The 26939-nt window shown below is 41.7% G+C and overlaps 1 protein-coding gene across 1 annotated transcript in view; it reads left to right on the forward strand.

Moving 5' to 3' along the window:
* PAPSS1 (3'-phosphoadenosine 5'-phosphosulfate synthase 1) overlaps window positions 1-26939 on the forward strand; it is a 340888-nt gene that overhangs the window by 251774 nt on the left and 62175 nt on the right. Inside the window, exon 11 of the mRNA XM_069241180.1 lies at window positions 25528-25757. Within this exon, the coding sequence (XP_069097281.1) occupies window positions 25528-25757 (230 nt within the window). The remainder of the gene's footprint in view (window positions 1-25527; window positions 25758-26939) is intronic.

Raw genomic sequence — 26939 nt, forward strand, 5'->3', positions numbered from 1 at the left:
TGAATGGAGCTTTGTAACTCCTCCCAGCGCCCCAAAAACAACCGGATCCATTCCATTCGAATTCAGCACTCCCTCTCCTATGATGTCATTGCTGTAGCTCGTGCCTGCAGGTCACAGAAATCCTCGCCCGACTGGCACTTGCGCAGTAGGACATCTGCAAAGTTCACTAGAGTTCACCCAGGAGAGTCAGCGCACTGTCTCAGAGCAACGATTTATTTTCAGATGCTCTACCTTTGTTTTCCTGATCTTTCCTCTCCCCGGAGGATGACAGGGCAACGCCCCTTTTGCCCATGAACACCAGTCGCCCCGATCCAAGGATCTTACAGACTGGTACCAATTGAAACTCTGTTGGAGACAATCACAAGCTAATCCACGCCACTCTGACACCCTCCATGTATTGTATGAACACATTGTGTGTGGTCCTGTCCTGTGGTGCTAGGTGGATTCTCAGTGGGAACTCCTACAGCCAACAATGATGTGTACAGTATTACACGTTTATAGAGGTTTGGTGTTTGAGGTGAATAGGTTTACCACACTACTGGAGTTTTGAGTTACCTTAGCTGGTCACATAGTTGATTCTAGTTTGATGGTTGCAATTGGTTTTGTACGGGTAGAAGTACTGCTGTTTTGTATGTGAATCTTCATTAATGCAGGGATATTTGATTTTTTACTCTGCACAAGGCTCAGCCCAAACTTCCCCTTGATATCTTTTGGTTTTAAATTGTCTTTCCATTGTATATTAATACAAATTTATTTCAGATTATCTCTAGGAAGGGATGGCTCTCCTAATCCATCTCTTTATAAAATGCAATTTTGACAGGAATCTGTGGCATTTTTTGTCTTTGCTGAAGTCACTTGAAGCGACTATAAGCAAAATCTGTTATTTTACTTTAATTTTACATTTTCATGCAGTTTTTTTTTCTTTAAGAAATCATGGACAAAAATGTATTAAACATTGTTATTTAGCAATCTGAAATGATTTGCCTCAAATATAGATATTCATGCAATTCTCGCAATTCTCACAACATTCTCAGTCATTGCTTTTCGTCATTGTTCAGGCAACCAGTATTCAGTCATGGTGCCTTGAGACCCTACGGGTGAGTAGCGGGCTTTAACAATTGCTGATTGATTGAATCATTGCCCTTTCCTATATCATCCATGGGTCTCAAAGTTGTGGCTGTAAACGCAGTTTGCTGCTAATTTATGTGATTGTTGGTAGTTTCCTTGCTTCTTATTAACTGGGACCATACAAAGTAAGGCATGACATAAATTAGCTGTTCATCCCGAAGGTCACACCTTTAAATCTTGGTTGCATTTTCTCAAACTTTGATGCTTTCAAGGTCAGATTGGAAAACAACCTTGGAAACCCTGAAATGGCTCAAAAGGTGAGCATCCCAAAAACCTCATTTTATTTGAAGAGGAAAAGTGTTTCAAAATACAAACTTTAGTTGTGCACCATGTTCCTTTGGTTGAAAACTGTACAACCTCTGACCATCTCGCTGAGCGATAACCTCCAAGATAGTTTCCTTTTGTTAGTTTGCTATTCTGCGCTGCCATTCCCCTTCACATTGTCTGTATCAGGGTGTTGATTTGTTTTAATTGGAGCAAGGAATAATTGCAGTAATGACACTGGTGTAGTAAAGATATGGTTCACATAATTCACAAGAGTGCAACATGATTGGAGCCTGGGATTAGAGCCATGGTGCACTGGGAAGCACTACAAAACACTGTGTGGAGTAGGAACATGGTTGTGAAATGTTTGTTCTTTGTGAATGGTTTGTGTCTGTGAGCCTTAGTAGCCACCTACCCAGTAAAAGTCCATGTCCAGTTTCTTTATGAAAGATTCACGGGTCAGATGTTAGTGGTTTCTGGCTTGGAGCCCTCTTTCAGCCCTTCTGAGATATGCTCTGTGTGAGTCTAACTGACCCGACAGGAAGTCTCTGGGAAAACTTGCATAGAATAGATCTGGGACAAAGAAACTTAAGTGGACGCAAAGGAAGAGGACAAGTTGGGCAAGGCTGCGAGTGGCAGATACTGGTCTTCATTTAATCTCAGGCTATCTGTACTAGCGGCTGGTGGGCCGCGGAAGGGGCAGGGTGGGGAGGCACAGGAGGGAATAAACATTTTTTTTTTAATCACTTACCTCCCCTGCCTCTCCTCTGTCCCTCCACGCTCCTCACTGCAGGCACAGGCTCCTGGCTTGCCCTGCGCAAATCCTGACGCTGGTCATAGCAGCGTCCGGATTGGCTGGGAGCGCCCAGACAGGGCGCTCCCAGGCGGACTGGGAGCCTGTGCAGGCTCTCTCCAGCCCAGCAACTGTGTTGCTGGGCTGGAGAGAGCCTACAAAGCATGTGTGTTTGGCTGGTCCGAGACGGACGGCCAAACACACATGCGCTGTGAAAGGGGAGTGCTGAGCACTCCCCTTCATTGCAAGTCACTCCCATGGCCTTGCCCCTTTCAAAGAAAACGATAATAAACATAGTTTATTATCGTTTTCTTTGAAAGGTTTTGCAGCTGCGGCTGCTGGCGGGGGTGGGGCGACGCTCCTCCGCCCAAACGGAGGAACCGCCACTGGCTATCTGCCTCCCACAGGCCGCCTGCTCCTCAGCTTACATCTCTAGATTGGTTATTTGATGCGCTCTGGTGAAAGGTAGGAGCGGTATTTACTTTTTCACCGCAAGGGACAACCTCACCCAGGCTACAGCCATTGAAGGTAGATGGAGTGTAAATATGCGGCGTTCTCAGACAGTTCCTCCAACAAATCATATCAAGCTTGCCAAGCCCTGTGTGGCTTTAGGAGCCCAATAAGCCATCTAACCCCTTTCATAGCCCTGGTTAACTCATTCTGGGCTGTCTAGTATGGGCGTTGTAAACACTGTCTAGGAAGCATTGGAATCTGACCTTTATGTGCAAGGCTCTCCGGCTTTAATTGACCCTATAAGTGGATAGTAACTCCCACACTGAAGACACAAGTGAGCTTATACATGCCTTTATGACTACCCCTTGTAGGCTAATCATAAAGGCGAGATGAGATGAGGATGTCTATTTCTTTCCAAAAGGCCTCCTTTTGCTTTGTATTTAGTAGCTGAGATGAGGCATTGGGAGCTGTACTTGTTCCCGCCTTCCCTTCTTTCTGCATAGGATTCTACAAGAGTTGGCACTGTTACCTTCTACATGCCAGAAGGCTTCACTCACTGGGGCATGCACAATCTGATGCACTGTTTCAGTTTTGACATTTAAATCCAGATCTGCGTTTGTGTTTTCTACAGCCCTAGGCATAGTAATGCCAAAACAAAGTTAGGACAGTCTCAGTAAGAAAAGGAAATTAGATTTGGAGAACAAACCTGAAGACTAAACATTAATATAATTGTCTTTTCATTCCCCTTCTCTCACTGCAGACGTTGACCATGAGTGGCATCTGGCTCTCATAAGCTGGCATGTTGCCCTTGCTGAAATTTAGCTGGAAAAATAAAATGGGTACAATTATGTTTTTTTTTCTTTTTCTGGCTGTTTGATTCGTTTCTTCACCACTTCAGCGTTTATTGCTATGTAAATTATTGCTTCAAGTCCGTATTTCTCACATGCTGTGCTCGAGTCATATGTAATACCTGATAAGATTGCATCTTTAGGTGCACAAAGAGTATGGAGAAGTATGTTGCCCAAAGAAACATGTAATAGAGAGTCTTCATGCCAAGGGTGAAAACACGAAAGTTTTATTGACTTCCAGCTCTGGACAGCACCAGGATCAAACTGCCCCTGGAACAAACCTCACAAATCAAATACCAACATCACAAAGCCTTACAAATATGCATGCTTGTCCCTCCTCTGTACAGTTGTAGAAAAGTAGATATCTGGGCATTTCTGTTCTGAAATATGCCGTTTTAAACTCCAACTCGGATACCACGGCAGGCCAATCAGGGGCTTACGTGCTCTCCATAGGGTTGTCCACTATGTAGCACTGGGAAGGCCTGGGCGATGTCCACCTTTCTGTGGACATGTGACAGGCAAACGTCTGCACTGTCCTTAATGCGTGTGGATTGCAGGTGAAGACTGAGGTGTGAAATCCGGCCTTATGCGATCCTCCACTCCTCCTATGTGTTTCACTTTACCATTCCTATACAGAGATTGTGTCCACAACTTCCACAAAGAAGCAGTAGACTGGAGAACTGAGGAGAGCACATTTTATGCTAGTATTTTGACTTCTTTGAGCCCTGTATATAATTTCCTACCAGTTCAAAAAACAGTCTCAGCATGGAAAATGAGCTCGTTTCTCTGTTCGTTCTCTTCTTCCGTTGCGCAGTATTTCCCGTTTTCATTGAGGTAAAGGTTGCTCAGTCTCCCCCCGCCATCTTGGAGCGAGACTGCAAGCGCGTTGCTGCATTGTAGCGGTGAAGCCACTGAAGACGGGCTTGGACTGCAGTTTAGGCTCTAAGGGCTCTGCTGAGTTGTGACACCACAGCATGTCACGAGTTCTTCAGGTGCATTGACATACACAGACTGAAATTTGCCCCAAGACGAAGGGACCCGTTTCCTGGACTTGTAATTTTTGTAATTTCAGCCGCCAACTAGAGAAAAGGCAATCTCCTTTGGGGGTGTGAGCCATGCTTCAGAACTATATAGCTTGAGGTAATTCTTGAATTCTTTTTGCTCGACATGATTTGTACTGTTCTGATTTTGCCGACTTTGAAAGTGAATTTGTATTGGTGACGTACACAGTCCAGGTTGGACTTGAGAGTGGGACTTATGTTGAGTGGATCACTTGTTTAGCTTCTGGGAAGATGCTGCTCAGCTGGAATGCCCTGAAAAGGCCTTTAAGCTGTTGTGCTTGTTAAATGAATTCAGACTGTTGCATTACATAGATAGCAAAACAGTTTTTCTCCAAGCTAAAATTGAAATTGAGCCTTGAAAGCATTTATTACTTATGATGAAAATCAAAAAATCATAAACTTGCAAAAAAGAAAACTTAATTTTCTTTGTTAATCAAGTGGGGAATAAGTATAAACGGAAGATGCGTTTAGGCATCAGCTCTGAGAGATGGAGCAAAGTATATTGAAAAGATATCGACTTAAGTCAAGTTCCCAAATTCCATCACAACCATCATGTAGTTTTCTACTGTATGGTTCGTTTACTATTGAAAATTGTGGTACTCCATCTTCCCTTGCCATCTCTTCTCACAGTTTCTTCAAGCTAAAAATGAAGAGATTGCCTTAGAAAGAATTCTGTGCCATAGAAGGTTTAACCCCATGCATGAACCTGTGAATACCTGCCAAGCTCTTTAGACCTTTCCTAGCTCTAGTTTTGTTCAGCAGGCGTTTGTGTGTGTGTTGGGGGGGAGTAAATATCCCCCCTTTTTAGATGGGGTCATGGCCTTATTGCCATTGTGGGCCTCCTCCACATCTTTGGGATTTTTTAAGAGTTTCTCTGGTGTCTAGTGGGCTTTCTGCCTTCCAGTGGGGCAGAAAGACTGAAGTGGCTCCTTTTGGGGTGGGGCATGGCCTTGTGCAGGGATGACCTGCCCCCTCCCCCCACCCCTTTGTTTATTTTTCAGTAATTCAATCCCTGGTGTTTAGTGGGCTTTTTGCTTCCCTGGGAGGAGAGACGGTGGGTGGGGAGGGGAGATTGGGGGCAGTCTTCCCAGTCATTGTTATGCCATCTTTTGAAGTGGGGACATGGCCCTATGCATGGTGAGGCCACCCTCTGTGTTGTGTTTTTTTTTTTTTTTTTTTTTTGTTAGATTTGTTTTCTAGTGTCTATTGGGCTTACCCCCTTCCCTCACTGAGGGGTTGGGCAGGTTTAGGGAAACCTCCCGAGAGCATAAAGACTCTGTTGGGTTGGGGGCTTGGCTTATGCATGGAAGTCTGCACCCACCCATTTGTGTATTTTTTTTTCTCAATTTTCCCTGGTATCTGGTGAGCTTTTGGTGCATGGACTATGATGTGCTAGAGCCCCTTGACCCACAGGGGCTGCCTGGCAAGCATTGTTGATATGCCTTGAGAAGCTACTTCATAACATTGGTAACTGCTTAGCTTCCTGACTCCACAATTCAAAAGTCGTCAGTCTGTCATCCATCCCCTTAAATATAGGATCAAACAGACTCTTTGAGGCCTACTGGCGAAGAATCTGGATTAAAACTGCAGGCTGCTAATTTTGCTTTGGGCACTGAACTCTTCTTAAAAGTATCTCATTTGCTAATTATTGCCCGTGGGTGAACTGCAAGAGAGGGCACCTAATCATCCCTAGCAGCCATGTGAATATCAGCCTCGTCAACAAATGATTTTCCAGTGGGGACTGCCACGTCTGAACAGCCGGGGTTGCCGGGACAGTGTTGCTTTACCAAAAGGGGCATTTATTCCCATAAATTAGCTCTAAAGTTGGCCTCATATTCTTATTAATGTGAAAATCTGTTAATGCAGCCTTGTCATGGATCGTCCCCAGCGTTTTGTATGAAACTTTAAATCAGGAAAGATGGCTTTGCGCTTCTTTACCGGCTGACCTTATGATCTTAGGGCGAGGGCCTTCCTTTTACCCATGCCAGGGGCAAAATACCAGATATGGGACTCTGCCCAGCCTCTTCGGGCCGTGGCTGGTCTCGCCCATGGACCGATAAAACTCACAGGAAGCAGAAGAGGCAGATGTTTTTTATCTTAGGTAGCAAGTGCCCCTCGGGCACGGATGGGATTGACTGAAGGTGCACGGGTGACTATGGTCATCAGAGTCCCCATCACCCCAATAGCTGCTGTGCCCCAAAAAGTTCTTCCAAAGTGGTGTAAAGTGACGATCGTGCTTCTTTGGGCATTAAGTAAACTGGAGTGCTTGGTGAAATTGGAGCTGTTTTTCACATTTGTAGTATCTGTACATTTTTGCAAAAAAAAAAATTAAGAGAAATAAATCTGGGTAGTCAGATGTATGAAAATTGTACGCAAAGTGTACCCTTGCATAAAAGTCACGCGAAATACTTGCTAAATTTATGTTCCGTAGAGTTTCTAAAGTGAAGTGGTTTACCCTGCTCGAGCAGCTGATGTGACTGCAGCACACACGCAGCTTTACTGTTCACACGGACATGTTGTTCTCCAGTGGTCCAGGGACCCGTGGGGGTCCACAAAGCATCGTTAGGGGGTCCGCGACTGCATAGAAAATTGAATAATTTTAACAGATGATGTCCCTAGCTTGCAGTAATGACTCAGTGGGTGGTCCCCAGATTCTAATAATGATTCAGTGGGGGTCCCTGGTTCCAGTATTGCTAAAGTGGGGGTCCACAGATGTCAAAAGGTTGGGAACCATTATTCTACTCCATCCAGAGTCCCACGAGCAAAAATATGTGAAAAAGTTGAAGAAAAACAAAAAGGACTTAAAATGCACGTTGCTCACTAATAAAGATTTACATAAAAATACCGGTTAACATCCTCTTAATGTGATGTTAGTTTAAAAGCGACCTATTAGGTTATTTTTAAATATGCAATGGCGTTGACAGGAGAGAGGCCTTTGCCTTGTTTCTGTAAGAACATAGCATCGATTTGGATACAAATTGAGAGGTTGAAGTCTGAGATTTTAAGAGCATGCGAGTTAAGCGTCCATATTTGATCAATGGCTTGAAAACCAGGTGCGTTCGACTGACCGCTTACAAAACTTTTCCCAGAAAGTCTTGTTCGTCTGCCCCCCTGATAATTTCTTTAATGGAAACTGTAGTCCCCCTAAAATTGGGGGGAGGGGGGGGGTTTATCCTGTTCACTCGACCATCCCAGAGCCATGCACGCTGCATTTGACTGATTTATGTAAACATAAAAATTACCTTGTGGCAGTGTAAACATATCTGAAGATCAGCCTGTTCACTGAAACCGTTGTTAGTTTGTGAAACCGTTGTTAGTTTTTTTTTTGTTTTTTTTTTAGTTTTGTAAACTTTTTTAGTTGGTAATCACTTACATGATTCAAATGCAGAATACGGGACTTTAGTCTTAAAATGTTCTATTTTCTGAAGCATAAGTAGTTTAAAAGACAAGATGTGATTGTACTCGAAAGATCTTAAAAGACTAGGAGAAAGGCCGTATGGAGGTTGCCTTGGCGCTGTGCCTTGTACGTAGAAGCTTTTATAGGGCTAGAGTTCCAATTTAAGATCATTACTATAAAAAGTGTTGTTTAGCGAAGGACTGAAGTGCACCGATTTATCCTACCAAATATTTATGCATATTGTTTTAAAAGCACCGCTGCCAGTCAGTATTCTAATGTGTCAATTTCATTAATGTATATGGCCAGTTGCAAGAACCCTAAACACGATCAAGAATCTAGCCACGTGTGCTGAGCACAGTTAAAGAGGTGGCATTTCTAGAGCAGGACTATCTGAGAGCATTTGGAGTAGTTTGTTTACATCTCAAGTGTATTGCAAGATGCTCCTAGAATGTTGCATGTTTTGATATACCTTTGATGGAACAAAACTGTCACATCAAGAGCATGAACCTTTAAACTTAAAAATACCAAGTACATGAGGGAGTTACTGGTCCTTGTTTACTCATTTTGCCAGTTGACTGCAGGCGATAACTTCACTCCTTTTGTTAGCAGCGTCACCTTTCCTCTCCTAGTGATTGTCAAATACCCCTCTCAAGATAAAGTGTTAATTCATATTCATAAGTTAAAATACTGTTATTTAGTGGTCAGTGTTTTCACTTTTTAGGCAAAATGTCAGCTCAGTTCGTAGTTGATGTTGGATGTTTTTGCTGGTGAAATGGTTAAAAATTGGTTTGCCTCTAATGGGGTGATGTGTTGCCTTCTCTTTAGGGCTGTGACTGATTTTATGTCTTTATAACAAATAAAGAAGACTTTCTTGGGGAGAGGGTGACATTAAATTGTATTTGATTAACTGAACTGTATTCATAAGGAAGGGTGTGCTTGGGGTTTCACTTGAGTGGCGAGAGAGGAAAAGTGGTCTTAGAGTGGTCGAGGTTTGGAGGCTTCTAAACATTTTGGTTACTTAGCATGCCTTTTTAGAACGTCCAAGCATACTTACAGCCACCCCATGTTTCCATGCTTTGCCTTGATGAAGACCTGGCCTAGATTAAATTATATAACAAGTTATCATATTGAAACATCAAAACATATTAATGTGCCTCATCTTCATGATCCTTATTGGGCAAAAGTTTTGATGTGTACTGTTTTGCCCATTGTAAGCTGTTGTGGACGTGTGTAGCCGGGCTTGCTACTTTTCCTTATGTATAACTGTACATATTGCACAGACTGCTCGTTGCACAAGCACTGTGCCTAGTTGCACTAGCCATGGACTATCTTGTATTTTGCTTATATAGTTAAGATAACTACTATAGACAATACGACATTCATCAGCAGGCAGAATCAATGCTATTAATGTGTGCGAACCTTTGTTCAAGTGATCTTTAACAGATGCAAAGACTCTTTTAACCACAAGAGTATATACACAAGTAGATCATTTGAACAGAATCTTACAGAATCTTTCTGACAGGGATTGAAAAATCTACTCCACCACTCAGCTAGAGTTTTATTTTATGAGTTTGAGCTATTTTTAGATTTCACTCCACCCTTCTGGCAGTGGACAAAGAACAGGTGTGCTGTTCAGTCAGAAACTGAATTAGCAATTAAGATGCCTTTAAAACGTATTCTTGTCACATTTGCTCTGTGGACAAAGAACAGGTGTGCTGTTCAGCCAGAAACTGAATTAGCAATTAAGATGCTTTTAAAACTTATTCTTGTCACATTTGCTCTGTGGTCAGAGACAGAGGCCAATAGTCAGTTTGTCTTCTTGCAATGCTAATACTTTTCCTTGTGACTGCAGAGTTCCAGGATTTTGTAAGGTGAACTGTCTGACCTATATGAAATGAAAGCCTTTTGGTATCAAGTTTTTCATAACACACATGATTTATATAACTAGGTCAACTTTACAAACATTTCAAATATATTTTAGTAGCTGTGAAAGACAATTGTTTGTACTTCTGTGTGATGAAAAAAATATTTTATTGGATGAAAAAAAAAGTCAGAACACTTTACTTGGTGATGTGCAAATGATAAATGTTTTCTGAAACCCAATTTCACAGATTATTGTTAATACACTATATAGTTTTATCAGTAAAGCTGCAAGTTTGTAGGAAGGTTTTGGGAAATTTAGTAAATGACAGTGCACTACCACATCATGCTTTAGTAATATATTTATTAAAAGTGAGTGCTTGAACATAAACTGAGAAACACTCCTGCCCTGATGGCGAAGCTATTAGTAAACTAAGAGGCAAGTCATGCGTGGATCCATGTGTACCCCATATGTGGGCTAGGTTGATTATATATGGAGCAAATGTTTAGTGTATTTAATCAAACAAAAGAGGATTTTTTACAGCAGAAATGCTGAACTCACATATTTGAAGATGCACTCATATGTGAGAATGAAGAAAAAGGTGACTGTAAAATGCAATACTTGCCTAGGATCACATAATTTGAGACCCGTTTCCGGGTCAACTACATTACAGTTAGGTCGAGTAGATTATTCAAGGTACTCGACCTGCAGGTCTAGTAACATTTTTATGATTTTTCTAGGCTTGCTTTGTTTATAATATAGGTCAAGGATCAGAGCAGATCTCAATGACCCTCCTTGCAGATGTGATTGTGACAGTAAAAGCAGTGAATTCTTAAGACAAAGCTGTTCTAGTCCTTGAAACCCGATGCACTCTTCAAAGAAGAGTTCTTGTAACTTACAATCCTTTTTAGGTTGAGTACGCAAGTGCTTTGACCTGTTGTAAGTGTTGTGGGCTTTTAACCACGCCCATCTCACAAAAATCACTTGATGTCATTGGTAAATGCTTTACGCTTGTCCCACCTCAAGGCTGTTTTTGTCACGCCTTGCACACTGCCCCTGTTACATGGATTATTGCAAGATTGCCGATATACTTCAGCATGGGTGAACTATTTATTTCCTTCGGTCTCTCCCCTTTGTGCTGCATGACTGCCATGGTGCTCATAGCGTGAACAAGCATAGCAGCGCAAACTCGATCTGCAGTATTGGAGAACATTGTTCACAGTTACCTAATCCGAGTCATTTCTTTGGCTCTCCCCCTTAAAACACTTGAAATTGGTAAATGCTTTACCTAAAACAGAAATCTTAAAAGCAAAAGCTCTCTCCCGGCACAGCGAGAGAGCCAACACTACAGCGTTTACTGCACTAGGGAAACCCACCCTATAATGCTTTGCAGGCCATTATGTTTACAATACAGTTTTGCTCACTCAGCCTGTATTGGCCCTAGGATGATGGGACCACCACCAAAACGTTCAGCATAACAGAATATTTCTGTCTACGTAATTTCTAGGTCCGGACCCCAAAATAATAACCCTTCTCACCATTCAGTGTCTAAGTGCGTTCATGGCTGGAACTTTTGTTTTACAGCTGGGAATAGCTTGTATTTAAGGGCCTTGTTTGTAATATCATTGCTATAAGCCTTATACCCCTGAAAATGTGTAATGAACTACACACTCTCAGGGCTAAATATATGGTTACACTGCATTATTTATTGCCATTTTCTTTTTGTGTGGTTATGCCCTCTAGGGGCTAACTATATAGTTATAGGACCATGTTTCTTACAAATTCTATTTTCATTCTGATGTCTTCTCGGGCTGTTCTAAGCATTGCAGTCATATCAACATACTAAAATCGTGGCAAGGAAGCATGACCCATAATGCTTTGCAGGGCCTTACTTTTACAAAACATTTTTGCTCATAACACTGCCTGTGGTGGTCCTAGGACATCGGGACCACCACCAAAACGGTCAGCTCGACACACTCTTCCTGTATACATCATGTCTGGGTCCACACACTGTTAGCGGGGACTCCAAAATAATAACCTCTCCCACCACTCAGTGTCTTTTAAGCTTTCTCATGGCTAGAACATTTGTTTTACAGCTGAGAGAGGTTTTGTTTTAAAGGCCTTGTTGCAATATCATTGCAGTAGGCCTGCTAGCCCTATAAACGCCCTCCAAGGGCTAAGTATGTGTTTACACTGCATTGCTATCTCCTTTTTTTATCTTGGGATTATGACCTCTAGGGACTAACAACATGGCTACGTGGCCATGTTTCTCACAAATTATATTTTTGTTCTGTTGCCCTCTAGGGGCTGTTTTGAGCATTGCAGTCTAATGCCAAAAGTTTATTTCTGATAAAGGTTTATATGTTAATTGTATATGTTGTAATAATCTCTCCTTATTACAGTTATGACCATGATTCGGGCCAATTTAACATCCTTATTACACTGTTACAGTTTGAATACTCTGGATATGTTTGGGTGACTGTTCTAGTTTATTTCTCCTTTGTGGCTGTCTTGTGTCTTTGTTTGTGTAGTTATTGGCCAGCCTAAAACTCTGATGGTGGGTTGCTGAAAATGATATTCTATTGGAATTAGCATGGCAGATTTAAATTAGGATGCTAAATGGCAACATTTTCATTTTTCTTGCAGATAGAGGAAGAAGGTAAATGGAAGTGGTTTAGTTATATGCATGGCCTCTGTAATTATTGTTAGGAAAAGTCGAAATTATAAGGCGGGTTGACCAATTTATGGGACAAGAAAATTCCAATTATGAATTTACAGTGCCAATAGCTCTTACTCAATCAAATGGGAGACCTATTGCATTGCAAATGCTTGTTATAAAAAACTTACAAGTAGCAAGTATTGAGACCACTTCCTATATCTAGAAATTGAACACAAATATACCTTAACATTGTGAAGCCTGAGGCTAGAATTTAAAAGAAGAGTAATCTTTTAACACTACAGCAAGCTCTGCGGAGTATTCCCGAGCCTTTCTAATAACAACTGCAAAGCTAAAGGTTTTATTCCCTCCTGCCAGCGCGTTCTCAAAGGTTTGATGGATGCTGGTCCTACAGTCTGTGTGGCCTGTTTTCCATTTGGAACTTTGTTCCTCTTTATTGCTACATAAAGCAATGAGTCATGCCCTTCTTATTTACTATGTGAAAAAAAATGTGATCGCCTGGCTTCTAAACTCGGATCAGAACACACTCGTACCTCGTGCAGGCCTAGGAATAGCCATTTATCGACAGTTGGGAGAGAATACCTTGATGTTGCTTTACATGTACAATTTTAGAATCGAGTTTTATTTTAGGCACGTTGAAGGGAAGATCTCCATTCCAATTTTTAAGCCTAGATAAACAGCTCTGCGCGTAATATTTTTTTTCTGATGGCATTTGAGGGCCAAATAAATCGTGAGGAAAATAAGTTTGTCTAAAATGTTTTCCCCGTTCAGTGCTAGTCACCCTAGTGCAACGTTTTCTTAATAAACGTTTTCTATTGTCTTTGCATACTGATGCCGGCATTCCTGATGGTTTAACATACCTTAAAGTAAAATTATTTTGTGGGAGGTTGACCCAAGAGGTGTATGTAAATAGATTTTTCTCCCAGTACCCTCTGTGGTTAGCACAATTAAACAAATGTGATTCGACGGTTTCTCTTGTAATACTTTAAAGCACCTGCACACTGTCTGAAGCAGACCACGGAGTCTGTTGATCAAACAACGTTTAGCTAATTGAGCCGCTCTTCGTAAGTAAAATGTGTATATCAACATCTGCACGGCCTGTGTCTCTTGCCTTACAGGAACTGTAGACATCCACTGAGACCTGGGGGTCAGGAAGCTGGAAACAATATTTACACCCATCGACATCTGTGAAGTGCTGGTTCAGAATATATGCCCACTGGTTAGAAAATTAATTAACATTCCCCCAAATCCATTTCACAGCTACGAACAACTCCTCTTAATGCTGACTGTGCAGAACAAGTGAACTACGACAAGAATGTGCAGGCCAAAAAAATATCAAAACTGTATCACAATGTCTCCAATCCTGAGGCGATTAAAGTCACCTTGAAGGAATGTGAAGGGTCGTGCAGGGAGAGACGAGGATGGAAACAAGTGTGAGCTGGTGAGGAAAGGTTAAAGAACACCTAGCAGAAGATCGCCCTCCACCTCGGTGAAACCTCACATGCTGTGGGAGTCCCTAAGAAATATCCGTGACAGTGTAAAGCCGAGACTCGCCTGCAGGGTGCGTGCTTCAACATCCCAATAGGAAGGAGTCATCACAGATTGTTGTGCTTCACGGTGAGGAGTGCACCTCATGGAAAATATGTTCACCCATCTAACCTTCATCTCACCGCACATCATACCCCACCTATTAGGAGCTGCATTGTGTGATCATTGTGTCAAATGCAAGGCTCCACCTTGTCTCATCTTGCTCCAACAGTGTCTAGCGGATGAGAGGAGTTAAATGTCAGTGAAGCGGGTGAAGAAACTGTAGGTACAATAGCAACTGACTCGGAGGCTCCACAGTGGGGCCCTCTAAAGAGAACCTACTGAGAGGAGTGCTGGTACATCAGTAGTTGCCTTCACAAGCCGTAGTGATGAACCTTGTGATTTCGAAGCACACAAGAGCCTGTAGATGGTCCAAGACACGTAGTCACCGCAAGAGATAAATACCACATTTAATCTTCTGCAGCCTAGGGCAGTACACGGGCAGGTCAACCTGGGGTTGAAAACTCGCACACAGAAGCAAGATGTTCTACCAGAAATCTGATGATCCCAGTAGTCCACCTGCCAGGTTTGCAGAATGCTGAAATAGGTGCTTAGAACAGAATGTTGCTTGAAATTAGGAAATGGTGGTTTAAGGGTCCCATGCATTACTGGGTGTTCCCTCAAAAAGGCTCATTTGCAAACAAGCAACAGAAAATGCCCAGACCACTCATGCATCCATGGACCTCAAACTTGAGTACAAGGGCAATGACTTGTTGATCTTCTAGTCGTATAGATAGCTTCATCCATTTCCACCAAGGCCACTATGGTGATCTTAATCTCCTTGGAACTAATTCACCATTGAGACGTCACTGCAGTTTAGACCGCTCTTTATTTACGTCTCCTTTCCTGCTTTTTAGGGTCGAGCCTGCGAGACTCTTTTGTATTCAGAAAAGGTCTCAGAGCCCTGTCAACTTCACGTCAGTGTTTTTTATTGGTTCGTGGGCTTCCCTAATAAAATCTGCTTGCTTTCATTAGTCGAAGGCACGCATACCTCATGCCTTTTCCGGTGGCTAGCCCTTCTCCAGCGCAGCGACCAAGTACAGAAAACATGCGAGGCTCGCTGTTTTCCATCGGGCTCGTGGACTTTTGTTTCTCTAATTTACGAGCGCGATCTCGCTTGGCAGAAGTCCAGCGCTTTACATACTTGATTTCACTTTTTCGGCTTATGTACATAAATGCACTTTTGCCCGATAGGTGAAAAGTCGGGTTAAGAGTTTAGGACGCGATCAGCTCCAACATGAGCAAACGCGAGACCCGTTGCATTGTAAATGCTTGTTCCTGGTGCAGTTGAGTGAAATACATAGCCAAGGGAACTGTACTGCAGGAGCAGAATGTCAATGGGAGTTCAGCAGATAGTAAAGCGCGCGCAGATGATGGAAGGAGAACCCTACTGGTAATTTAAAACAAACCAATCTATAACACACGCAGTGCGAAACGTACTTTTGTCAACCACCGCCTCATTTGTATACATCATGTAGGCCACCTGCCTATACATCCTGTTTCTTTATGACAGATTCTAACAGTTGTATACGTTATCTACAATTATACTTTTTTCTTTCTTCCTAAAACCTACCGTGTGCCAGACGCGCCGCCTTTCGTTTAGTCGAACAGTGTTATTGATTTGATTTTTAAACCGGGATATTCTCCAGGAATTTAAATTGCGAGAGTTGGGGAAATGAAATGGCGCTCATCCCACATGTGCACAGCACGTGCCGATGAGATCGCATATCTGTGGTGTAAAAGTGTTAGCACGAGCTGTAGAATCCAGATGGGCTGCAACATCCGCCAGCACGAGCGTTTCGATTCTAGCGCGAGTTCCTGTGCACCTGTTAGAAATTACTACCAGTTGTACACCATTGTAATCCTCTAATTAGAGACTGATTCCTGAACTTTCCCTGCGCACTCTTTAAAAGCTAATTATCTCCAAGGAAATGACACTTACAATTTCTTTAAAATGTGTCGTCCGTATTTGGCAGATACTGTGACTTTTGAGACATTTTCACATTTTCCGCCCTTGAACGTTTCTTTTAAAGTTAAGTAGTGCTCTCTTGTGTTTAGAGGTGATGAAGGAGGGAGAACGATGAACGCCTGCACAAGAGATGCTAATCGAACAGTTCTCAACATGCAGTTGTGTAAGCAGGGCCGAGTTTTCACATACAGGGCACTTAGAATTTCTCTTTCTGTCCCATGGTGCAATGGACTGATTTCAGGGCTTGATTGACGTCCCATCCAGTTTTGAAAGTGGACCGAAGTGAGCTGTCTTTATCAACGTGGACATGATTTAATTGTAGAAACAAGTCCTGTCCCAGGCCTCGAATCGTCAAAGCTGTGTTTAAACCATATGACTTTTTAGTCCGTAGGCGTGGGAGTTAAGTGAAATCAATCCTTTGGACTCATTAAAGAAAACATAATGTGTAATGTCAGATAACTTCAGGCTCCCTTGGACAAAATGTTAACTTCTTCTAGAAAGACCTCAAAAACATGCAGGTTTCACAGAAGTATTCAACCGCTGCCTTCTCTACGAAGGGCGGACAACGTACTTTGTTTTCAAGTTCCTGTCCTTCGTGTTTATTCATTTTGTGGTACAGTCTTCTGTCATAACAATCTCGTGTATCACCCATTTATCTCACTCGCACAATGTCAAGTTAATCCCTTTCTACCTCATTCCATTTGAAATCGTTTATTTTGAATTATTTCAGAGCATCACACACTGAAGCCTAGCTCTAACATTTAAGCCATACATTGATCAGTTTTTGCAGGCATACTTTATAACGTGGGTCCTAGTACATGAAGATGGCTCCCACAATTCCCAGCAGCTTTGCTCCAACTTAGATCAGATTTCTCTAGCGTTAAAACGCCTGCCTGAGAGTCATGCTTTATTTTCCCCCTGTTCTCTTAATTTTTTGCAGTCATTATTAGTCATTTTCGTCTGTTTTCCCGGCTTTGATGTAGTGATCTGTTCTCCTGTTAGCCGACTGTGAGGTCTTTGTCCTATTAGATCTCCTCTGCTGGCACTTTTACTGTCTTTTCTTTGCTGTTGGCTTCAGCTTTTAATGTGCAGAAATCCATTCAAGTTCTTCTCAAGTAAAATTGTCGACACTGACTTGAAAAGCAAATCCATGATATGTGGTCTTTTGCATTGGAACTGTTACTCTAGTCTCAGCCTCTTAGCAAGAGGTTTTTAATTTGACGTTAAGAGAGATTGTACGGTTGGTGGAAAAAAGTCTGGTTGGTTAACAATGAGGACTGTACTGTTTCCACCTCTGAGTAAAAGATGGCAGCATGTGGGCTCACCAGGGCCGGTTTTAGGGCAGCACGACTGGTGCAGCCGCACTGGGCGCTGACTTTGAGTGGGAGATGCTGACCTGAGGGTCACTTTGTTTAGCAATAGCTGACGATTTAAAAACAACTGCTTCACAGTTTGTCCAGCTTTTAGGCAGAAATAAAAATGTTAAAATAATTCTTATGATTAATGTTCCTGTTAGAGGGGTGTTTTTTCTGGTTGTAGTTTTGACTCGCCATAAAGTAGCACAGAGGGTTAATATGCCTCCTGCAAAGAGCGATTACTGTGCAGTTCACAGATATGTATTTTATGTGCATGGCTAAGTGGGTAGCTGCTTTTGTCACAAAGATCCTTTTGGTACCGCAGTTCGTGAGATACATTCTTCATGCAGAACAGGGACTGGTAGGAACTTATCAAAGAGCTGCATGCAAACTGCATAAAATAGGTTTAGACACTGTTTTTTGACCCCCATTCTTTCATTATGTATTATCTATTCCCAACGTTGGTTAAAAAGAGTTAATTTGTGTAGATGCACATACCTATTTGTAAAGCCAGACTTAAAAACAAAAAAAATAAAAAAAAAAATGAAATGTAGGTGAGAGGGGGGCTAAGGAGAAATAAGGGGAACTTTTGCCGGATGTAAGTGAGGGAATCCAAGGAGAAGGTCATTTTTGGGAGGGGGGTATTGTCGTATCTGGCACCACCAGCTGTAATACCGTTCTTGGGGCTAGCTCTGTGTCTCACCTGTAGTCAAATATTCTTTGATATCAACCATGCACACCCGAAACCAAGATTACATATTTTTTTGGTCTTGAATTGTGCTGCCAAGTAGTCTCAGCTAAAACCTTTAGCCTTCTCTGCCTTGGTGGCATTGTTCCTTTGCACCTCATTTATTTTTTTTGAAATCCTTTTGTTTTTGCTGAATTAAAGGAAAAGCTTTACTATCTGAGAAAATGTTTATTTAATAGTTTAGTTTAACGTCAATTACAATGAAACCTTATAGATACTAAGTTAAAGAAGAAGAAAAAAAGAAAATACAAGATGTGAGAACAATTTGAAATTATATATTTATATTTTATCTCTTAAAACAGTCATTCTAAGTGCTAATATTGTGCACAGAGCAATGATCAATAGTTTCTGAGAACAATGAAGCAGGTCTGATTGCGTACCGATTTTTTTAAAAAAATCATCAGATTTGTAAAGTGTCCCAAACTTTAACTGCTATTGAGCAGAAGAATGTGTTCATTAAAAAGCAACATACCTCTTTAAAATCAGGTTTGATCAAATGATTTTGTGGCGCTAGGAGCACAAAAGTGACACAGGACCTGATACAGAGTTTGAGGGATGGGTTACTCCATCACGGATATCCTGTCTGTCTTATTACAGGTGCCGCACTTTTAACAGGGTAGACAAGAAATCTTGCATGTTGTGATGGCGAAACTGACTGTCAAATTTTAAGTCAGGCCCGTAGTCATATTGCATGTGGCACACTTAACGAGACTCCAGTGTGGTCAATTGTATAGTTCTTTTAAGAATCCGATAACAAATCAGAAACGTGTACAGGGTTTTTCTGTTTTCCTTAATACTGCGAAAGGCAAGTCTTGGCACTTCTGCTCAGAACTTCCCAATCTGCTAATAGTACACTCGGTTTTAGACGTTGCTCAGCTTTGTACGCGTGTCATTCAGGCACCACTACCGGTCTTTTGGAAGGGAAGCAACCCTTCCCAGTGTCCTGATTTCAGATCAGTATCTGACGTGCAGGCAGATGAAGCCACCTGAACATGTTCACACTTTGTCTGGATGGGGAAGGAATTTGAAGTTGTCAAATCTTAAACCATTTTTGACGCATCATTCCTGTTCTCATTTTTATGGTGTTCTCCTCAACACAACACATAGTTAATTTTTTTCTCTATCCCTCCTGTTTTTTCATCTTCAGTGCCCTGCATTGGACCTGTTCTGGGACTTGAATTTTCTTGGTGCTTTACGTATTTTTCTTTTTTATCCACATCAGCGTAAGTACTAACAAGATCGGAGGATCAGATGGTGAACTCCATTTTGTGCTCAGATGTGAGGTTACTATGCGAGCAGCCAATTTGAACAGGGAGCTGGTCGGTTAATCTATTCCACGTTAGTGAGAACATACTTGCTTGCATGTTTATTGCCTTTTTTTGAAATATTAGCAGAATGTTCCTTAGAAAACGAATTGTTTCCAGTACTAAGGAAGCCACGCCAGATTCAAAATGTCCCTTGTGTTCTTTCGGCAGTAAATGTACCTAGCTTTTATTCTTGGCCAATTCCTGAGCAACTTCCCAATGTTTGAGGCTGGATTTGCAAATAATTGATGTCTGCCTGATTTTTATTCGTAAGCAGGTGCATAGGTTGTGGATGCAGCTGAAGGGAGTCACCCCATTCAAGACCATTCTCTGAGGTTTTAAACCCAGTTGTCTGATCAGCAAACAGCGATGCATGCCGTCTGATCTCGTTATGGGTCTGCATGACCCTTTTTGTAGCATGCCTCTTGCATTGTGTAATATTTCCAACCGAGAAAAGTATATTAAACTGAAGCACAGAATAGACGTGTGACAATTTCAAGTGAGTACTTTGAAACCTGAATTTAGAAACAAAATGGTTTGCACAAGTTGAAATAAGTCCCCGGGTTGAGTGTGTGTTTTTTTTAAACGGTTGCCGTTAGGCTCCCTGCCTTAGTAGGCTAGTTTCTAGCTGTAAAAGTCTTTTCAGCTTTTCAGAATTGTTTTTGGAAGTCAGTGTTGTGATTTTCATGAAATAAACTTTCATCCTCAACCTTTTTCTGCTAGGTAAGTGGAGGTTGTCAAACTGCACCCCATTCACGTCTGAACATCATTGTAACACACAAGGGATTCTAAGGCCCAGAAGGGTCGAGAGACTTCTGTATTGAAGCAGCTATCCAAAATTGTCCATGCTTTAAATATCTGCTGTAGACCCCTACTCACTCACAGAATCTGTATTCAGATCCTTCTTTTCCACACACCTCCCCACAGGAGGTCTTCTCCTCCTACCTGCTCGAAGTTTGACTTCACTTTCTAGCATGGCTTGAGTGAGTGCAGTACTGGTCAACAAGTACCAGATATGTTTCTCCTTACAGACAGACATGCATTTTAGAGTATGGTGCTATAAAATGAATCAATCTGATCAGATGTTCTATGCTTTTGAAAACTGTAAGACTGTCTCCTGCCACCTTCCCACTATCAACTAATTTGGAAGTGTGTTGCATTTAATAGAACTTGAGGGAAGAGGGATTCCTTCAGCTCACAAGACCGTGGGAGACGGAATTACATTTGCATAATTGTATAAACGTAAGCTTTTGCATTTGGCATTTTTTTTTCTGTTCCCTTTGTAAGCAATCTGAGAATTGCTGCCACTCTGTTGTGGATTTTTTTTTCTTGCGTTAAATTGACTTTCCTTCATTTTACTTTCATTTAAATATTTTTTTTTCTTACCGTACTGATCCACCAAATTCTGTCAGCTCTTGTGCTTTCTGCATTTGAAGTTTGGGTACCAAACTAACCTACTTAGACCTACTCCATTGCGGGTGCAGGCATGCGATATCAAGAGCTCTGTACTGGCTAGCTGTTCTAGGCCTTCATTACGAGGGGCTTCATATTTTCACTGGGGGGCCAATATCAGTAGTTAATAGTTCCCTCCAAATCATGATATCCATAAGAACACACCAGATCTCTTAAGTTTAATCTAGTGTTGTCGGCTGCTAAAGGACTTTAAGTAGGCAAAATCTCTAGGTCAAAATCCGCCCAAACTGAAGAATTACGGGTGAATCTGACCCAGAATTACGATTTCCCATGATATTGTCTCATTTATTAATGGACCCTAAAGATACAACTTGTAATGGTTCAGTACCACCCCCAGTTACAGGTACCTGCTGTGTCTGTAATAACGGGTTTGGGAAAATCCAGCCAATTTACCTGGCCTGTTTCTCAGGTATATTCCACAGTAAAGCATTGTTTAGATTTGCATGATAGTTCATACCAGGGGACTGATTCGATGGACGGGGTACTCAGTCACAAATGTGACTAATATCCCATCCACTGTCAAACAAATGCATTATGTCCTATGGCACTTGCAATACAGCGAATGGGAAATCTGTCACGTTTGTGAAGGGATATCCCATCTGCCAAACTCCAAATCAGGCCCAAAGTCTGTTCCAGAAACCAAAGACACAAAAGTTGATGGGAGGAATGCTTGCAATAATTCTAATCACAGACAATCGCCCTAGGTGGCACTCCAAAACGTCATTCTTTTGCCCACCATGCCTCTTCAGATTTGGCGCAGCCAAATGCAAATCAGGTTTGGTCCTGCTCCAATAGGAACAATCCAGCCTGAGCTGCAAAGCCAGGTCATATCCGAATCACAACCGAAGCAACCCAAGACCTATTTAGACATGACTGGGCATCTTCAGTGTGGGCAAGGGACCCACGTCTGGGCAATGTGGTTTCTCTCCTTGTGCCTCAGTTAATAAATCAGTTGCATAGGATGCTCCCTGTAGCCCGTAGGAATTACGAATAAACTAACATATTAGACATAAAGGTATTCTCGTCTGGGGTTAGGTTTCGCATACTTATTTAACAAGATGATGCAGCCTTTACCTTTGGAATTTTCCCTGTATGGCATTTACTGTACATTTGGCAATTATAATGTTGTGATCCTTGGAATATTAGGTAAGGACTGATAATTTTGATTTTCACTTGTTTTTTTGTAAGTTTGGCCACCACTTAAAAATAAAATGTAAAAACTAATGCAGGGGTGTGGATTTCCTACAGCACGACGCCCAGGACAGATTGTTTGGGGTCAAGGACAACAAGTTTTCATGTTTATTTTGTCCTTAGGACAAGTGGGCCCACCCACCTGCAGCACTACCTCTTTGGCTTCCAGTACCACATAATGGAGCAGGGAAAGGAATTGTTTGCAGTTGAGGTAATGTTTGGGTCCATATGTTAATGATGTTTGGACTTGTGTTTATAGTTCATTAATGTAAAGCCTTTATTTGGGCAAGAGCTCTCAATACATGTTGTAGACTCAAGACTGCACCACTGAGAGTGGTTACAATAAAAAAAAAAAAAAAAATGTGTACACACGTTTGTAAAGTTAACTATATGAGGCTACATATAATGCTCACATAATGCTCTCTGATTAGATGCAAATATATGCTGGAGCTTGAAAGCTTTCAGATTAAAATGTTCACACGCAAAATGCAACCAGGAAAAAAACGTTTAGCTAAACTAGTGTGAAATTTTAGGTACCATTTCTTTGAAGCATCATTTAGTAAAATGTGTTGATGCATGCTTGTATTTCCAAAAAATATTCATAATTGAAAATCAGTGTAAACACTTACAGTAAGAGTATGGGAAACATAAATAAACGAGCACTGGCAAAACCAACAGATCGGACATTGGTAGTCAGTCGTTAGGTTTATTCAATGCGGGTCTTGTTTTGACATGGTTTTGGTCAATCTTTGCTGTTGTGGGAGCTGCCAGGCCCTAACTATTGTAGCAAACATTGGCAAAAAAACGTAAATATTCCTTGGTCCCAAAAAGCACCCATTGCCACAATAGTTACTGGCTCTGAACAAAATTATTCGGTGTGCCAATATGCTCCTTGTGAAAGAGCAGAACAGCATCACGAAAGTGGACCCATGGTATAGGTCTTTGCATTAGTGCAGATTTCATATTTCATTAATTTACAACAATTTAAATAAGTAGACGAGGAACTCATACTCCTAATAAATGTTTGTGAACTGTATTTACGCATGAGCAAATAAGCATGTGTAGATTTGCTCATGCGAAAATCTGGTGAGCTTTTACAAGTTCACTTTCCCTCCAACCACTTTTTTCCCAACCCTGGAAGAAGCTTTACTTCTGCCCTTGTCAAGAGTAAATTTCCAACCTTTCTCTTAATAGGAGAACATTAGAGAAGAGCTGGTGAAAACTCTTAAAACATGCAGTTAAAACGTTTACACAGATGGGCATTCCAACCCAGGAACTATTGCTTTCTCATACCTCCAGCCCCATCATGTAGTTCCGCGGAAAGGTGCAATATAAGGAAATTGCTAGTATTCAAAATGTACCATAGTATTAGTCCTGACATAATGAGAGAGGCTATTTTTAGATCTCTTGTATAGTGAGATTGCTGCCATAATTGGTTGCCATACTACATGGCACCAAAGGGGCAAGTAGATTATTTTTCAGGACAAGTAGATTTATGAAGCAACCTGCCCCATGGACAAGTAGACATTTTACTGAATTCCACACCCCTGCAAATGAATTGGCAGTACATAGACCATGTCCTGTATCCGTTACTTGATTAAATGTAGATATATATATATAATTATTTTCAAACAATTGAAAAAAAAAAATCAATTTTTTTGGGAGAGCAAGGATACATTGGCTTTCTTTTGTTATATAAGTATTTGAAATTTATCACCAGATGAGAATAGTTATTTCTAATAGCATCAGTTTGCATAGCAGGAGTGATCTAGCCAAGGTTCATTGTCATTCATTGGTTCACCTACAGCCAGTAATGTTGCAGTTGATGCACATTATCACTTTAACCCTGCTGAGTACGGCTTTGAATTCTGGCATGGTGGCTAAGCCGTCCAGCCTTTACAGGTTGATAGAAAGTGGTAGTAGTAGTAGTACATCCACATACAAGCAATTAAAAAACAAATTATTGTAGTTCTTGGTTCTCTGGTTTCTAAGTATTGTTTCCATCCATACACTTCCTTGTATTACTCAGTATCTAGATTCAGTAACATCTTGTGATGGGATCAAAATGCTGTGGAGGCCTTGAAACCAACATTCTAAAAGCATATCTTAGTTTAAAGAGAAAGTAAAAAATGATTTTTTTAAAAGGTTGAAGAAAAGGCATTAGTAATCTTAAGGGGTATGACGCGGTCATTCGTTAGTCTTTGGTTCATAGGCAGTTTGATTGATTCACTTGCTGATTTGGCTTCTTGATGTTAGTGCCTACAGTGAAGAATGTATGTAACTTGTGTATGATCACTGGTATCATTCCCTCATGATTGTGGCCTAGAGAGTTAAGTTTGAGATATGCCAGGACGCTCTAGATGTAGTACTGGACACCTAAAGCTTGAGCTCTAGAGGAAGCCCACCATGGTAACGTTTGGATTACCATGGTGAGAAGAGACCAAGTGATGAAGCAGGCCACCTCGATGGGTGTAGGCCCTTTGTCCATGTTAAGAAAAACATCTAAGCCAATAGCTCTTATGTGAGCTGCCACATTGATGTGCTCAGGTTTGCCCTTTCCAAAGCTTCGGGTGTCAGGTACTCTTTGAGTGCACTGATTAAATAAGGGAGGGCATATCCTGACACATCAACAGTTTGTTTTCCTCTCTCCCCATTGGTTATTCATATAGTACGTTTTAAATTCCATTATTGATTGAATCTTCGTTGCTGTCTTTCATTAGTAAGTGGCATAAATGCAGCTTGCATTCCAGCAGTCTCTTAATGTACATTTCATTGAATGAAGAATTTTAAATTTATAGGAAGCACTGTTTCTCCAGGTTGTCCTGCCCACATGCAAAGTAACTCTACCATTACTTGTGCATTGCCAGTTAGCCTGCTGTGTTCGCAATTTCTTTTGATACATTTAGATGTTGGCTCAGTCTATTTACTAACAAACTGCATAGTAGCTAGAAGTGTTGTATTAAGGCCACCGTTGCCTGTTCTTTCATTTGTGCCAGCTGGTGTAACTGTTCCTGGTTTGCTTTATAGTAACGCATTTTTTTCAGGTGTCTAAAACCAATAACACTGAAAGCATATTTTCTTCTCAGTTTGCTTATCTGATTTGCTGGGTATACCTAATTTCCACCAAACAGCGGGGTTTGTCGATCCGGCATGATTGGACATGGTTGCTACTATACCTTCCCCGCAGGTGTAGGATTTACAGAGGGCGTAAACCCAACCTTTCGCTGAGATTTTAATTTGCTTTTTGTACTTTGAAGGCGTTCAGTCTGAAATGTCTGCAGATCTGATTATGTGATCACTGGCCAGTAGGGTTGGGTGTATTTTGTATAAAATGATGCAGCAAAATCGAAGATCTGCCTTTTATCAGTGATACAAATCGTGTTCTATTGTTTACTTTAATATTTTTTTTTTTATTTAGGTTCAGTGGCACTGCAGAGCGAGAATGGTAGCGGGAGCCAATTTTTACATCGTCGGCCGGGATCCTGCAGGCTTGCCTCACCCAGAGACTGGAAAGGATCTGTATGAACCAACTCATGGCGCTAAAGTTCTCACAATGGCTCCCGGCCTCATCGCACTTGAAATTGTCCCATTCCGGGTCGCTGCCTACAACAAGAAAAAGAAATGCATGGACTACTATGATTCTGAACAGTAAGTTTTTTTTTTTTTTTTTTTTTTTTTTTTTTAAATAGTTGCGCCAGGATATCTTAAGTTTTGTAAATGCTTATATTCGGTGTCATCGGGCACTTTGTTCAGATTGAGATACAGAGGGGTATTGAACTCCCATCCCAGGCAGCATACTTGTGCTATAGATTATAATTATAGAGAAGACCGTTAGCCTAACTGTTGCGGCAGCCTGAGGCATGCGCGAGATGCGAGAGTTCGTCTTACAGCTCTGTTGTAATTTTCGACAATCATAATGACCCAGAAGTGATTGGCGGTGTAGCCATATTTAGCCAAATCATGGGAGATGGCAAAAGAAGAAGGGAAAATTGCTGGTTCGACTTTGTTCAGTTGCTTCTAATCCAAAGCATTAAGCAGACTCCACTACCTAAAACAGGGTCTGAGCTCTCTCACCCTTTCACCTAACTGCTAGTGTGACCCAGTGTCATATTGTGGCGGCTCTCTTAACTTTGCCATCTGCACCGTTCACATTGCTGTATAAAGCACCCATCTGAACGCAGCTTGGGCATGCAACTAATTGCCACTGTGGCATTTTTAGGTCTCTTCTAGACAGTGCCTGCGCTGTCTTGAAGAGACGTGTTGCCTTTTATCTCTGGGCTTACAGCCCGCCCACCTCCTGCCATTGTTAAAGTTCAGCGTTGCTCTCATTTTCTTTGATGGCATTCGTCCTGGCACGTGGGGCGCCATGTCCTCTAATTGTTTTGGCCCTCCCATAGCGCATGGACCAAGTACATGTCTCCTTCCACTGCTTCTGGTTTTCGGCGCTATTTTTTTTCTTTGATTTCAAGCACTACATAGGAGTACTTGTGTTTTCAGGCTGTCTCCCTTATCCGTGGTGTTGCTCTGCTCTTGTTTGTTTATTCTCTACCCTCCCTCTGCTTTTCCCTGCCCGTGTGCAACATACCTATATACAAGTGTACACACTGCCAATGAACGCATTGCTTCTGCACAATGTGCACATTTGACATAAAAAAAAAAAAGTTTGGCAGTTCCAAGGCGTTTGGGCTAATGTGCATTCACTTTTAAGTCCGACCTATCTCAAAGAGTCTGCATCCGGACTTATTAATGTTGTTTGCAGCTTCTTTTGCAACTTTCTGTCACGCTCGTGCAGCAGTAATCATGGTTTCCCCCCCCCCCCCCCCCCCATCA

This window comes from Pleurodeles waltl, chromosome 1_2 (genome assembly GCF_031143425.1).
Source record: "Pleurodeles waltl isolate 20211129_DDA chromosome 1_2, aPleWal1.hap1.20221129, whole genome shotgun sequence".
NCBI classification, from domain to species: domain Eukaryota; kingdom Metazoa; phylum Chordata; class Amphibia; order Caudata; family Salamandridae; genus Pleurodeles; species Pleurodeles waltl.